Here is a 2,079-nt window from a genome sequence, read left to right as displayed (position 1 = left end):
CCGGCACCCCGTCCCCGGGCGCTCACCCATGATCTCCAGCTGGACGTGCAGGAAGCTCTCGGCCTCGTCCCGCAGGGTGCTGTGCGACCGCAGCGGCACCGGCAGGAACCCGAACACCTCCTGGTTACAGACGAACATCTGCACTTCTGAAATTAAGCCCGGAGTTAAGCCAGGCTGAGGTTAAGCCAGGCTGGAGTTAAAGTTAATGCCGGGCTGAAGTCAACACCGGGATGAAGCTGGAGTAAGTGAAGCAGAGCTGAAGTTAAGCAGGGTTGAAGTTAAAGTTAAGTCAGGCTGAAGTTAACACCAGGCTGAAGTTAAAAGTCAAAGTCAGGCTGAAGTTTAAAGTTAAACCAAACTGAAGTTAACACCAGGCTGAAGTTAAAGTTACGTCACTCTGAAATTAACACCAGACTGAAGTTAGTCAGGCCAAGTTAACCCCAGGCTGAAGTTAAAATTAACCCCAAGCTTAAGTGAACACTGGCCTGAAGTTCAAGTAAATTAAGTGGGGCTGAAGCGAAGCAGAGACGAAGTTAAAGTTAAGCCAGGCTGAAATTAACACTAGCCTGAAGTTGAAGTTAAGTCAGGTTGAAGTTAACACTCAGCTGAAGTCAAAACTAGCCTGAAGTTGGAAGTAAAATTAAGCGAAGCTGGTTAAGCAGGGCTGAAGTTAAAGTTAAGCCAGGCTGAAGTTAACGCCTAGCTGAAGTTAAAATTAACATCAGGCTGAAGTCAACACTGGCCTGAAGTTGAACTAAATTAAGCTGGGATAAAATTAAGCAGGGTTGAAGCTAAAGCTAAGCGGGGCTGAAACGAACCTCAGGATGAAGTTAAAAGTTAAGCAAGCCTAAAGCTAACGACAACACCAGCCGAAAGCTAACATCCGCACCAGCCCAACATCAAAATTAATGCCAGGCCAAAGCCAAACCCAACACCAGCCTAAAGGGAAAGCCAACACCAGCCTAAAATTTAAAGCCAAGGCCAGCCCAAAGCTGACGCCAGCCTAAAGCTGAACCCCCGGCGGGCTCACCCGCCTGGCGGCAGGAGAAGGCGAAGACGATGATGTCGTCGAAGGCCCAGGTGTAGTCGGGGTGCGGGGGGTAGAAGGCGAGGGCGCGCGAGGCCGCCTTGCGCAGGTCCAGCAGCAGCGTGGAGTGAACCATGGGCACGGCGAAGCAGCCCCGGCGCTCCCGCTTCCGCACCGGCAGGTAGGCCGGAGTCCGCCTGTAGTAACCCTGCGGGGGCAGGAGCCACCCTGGGTGCCTGGATGGGGGTGAAATGGCACCCAAGGGACCCAGAACCCAGGGGATACAGGACCTGACACCCACGGGACCCAGCACCCAAGGGACCTGGCACCCTAAGGACTTAGCCCCTGGAGAATCCAGCACCCGAAGGACTCACAGGACCTGGCACCCAATGGACCCAGCACCCAAGGGAGACCTGGCACCTGGAGGACCCAGCACCCAAAGGACCCACAGGACCTGGCACCCAGGGGATACAGCACCCAGGGGACCCATAGGACACAGCACCCAAGGGATACAGGACCTGACACCCAAGGGACCCAACGCCCAGGGTACCCAGCACCCAAAGGAGACCTGGCATCCTGGGGACCTGGCACCCAGTGGACACAGCACCCAAGGGACCCAACACCCAGGGGACCTGGCATCTGTAGGACCTGGCACCCTGAGGACTTAGCCCCTGGAGAATCCGGCACCCAAAGGACCTGGCACCCAAGGGATACAGGACCTGACACCCAAGGGACCCAACACCTAGGGTACCCAGCACCCAAAGGAGACCTGGCACCCTGGGGACCTGGCACCCAGTGGACACAGCACCCAGGGGACCCAGCACCTGGAGGACCTGGCACCCGGAGGACTTAGCCCCTGGAGAATCCAGCACCCAAGGGAGACCTGGCACCTGGAGGACCCAGCATCCAAAGGACCCACAGGACCTGGCACCCAGGGGACCCACAGGACCCGGCACCCAGGGGACCCACAGGACCCAGGACCCAAGGGAGACCTGACACCCTGGGGACTCAGCACCTGGAGGATCCAGCACCCAGTGGACCCAGCACCCAAA

General features: G+C 57.0%; 1 protein-coding gene across 1 annotated transcript in view; it reads right to left on the bottom strand.

The window, feature by feature from the left end:
• The window catches only part of LOC113490747 (procollagen galactosyltransferase 1-like), a 3,845-nt gene extending 2,313 nt beyond the window's left edge, over positions 1 to 1,532 (bottom strand). Inside the window, exons 1-3 of the mRNA XM_026867320.1 lie at positions 1,473 to 1,532; positions 1,031 to 1,349; positions 6 to 146 (exon numbers count right to left, since the gene is read on the bottom strand). Coding sequence (XP_026723121.1) covers positions 6 to 146; positions 1,031 to 1,349; positions 1,473 to 1,517 — 505 coding nt within the window. The 5' untranslated portion in view covers positions 1,518 to 1,532. The remainder of the gene's footprint in view (positions 1 to 5; positions 147 to 1,030; positions 1,350 to 1,472) is intronic.
• Between the last annotated feature and the right edge of the window lie 547 nt (positions 1,533 to 2,079).

The sequence above is a fragment of the Athene cunicularia genome, unplaced genomic scaffold (assembly GCF_003259725.1).
Source record: "Athene cunicularia isolate RWA unplaced genomic scaffold, athCun1 SCF_263, whole genome shotgun sequence".
Lineage (NCBI taxonomy): Eukaryota > Metazoa > Chordata > Aves > Strigiformes > Strigidae > Athene > Athene cunicularia.
Note: the sequence above shows the minus strand (reverse complement) of the source record. Positions and strands in the feature narration are given on the sequence as shown.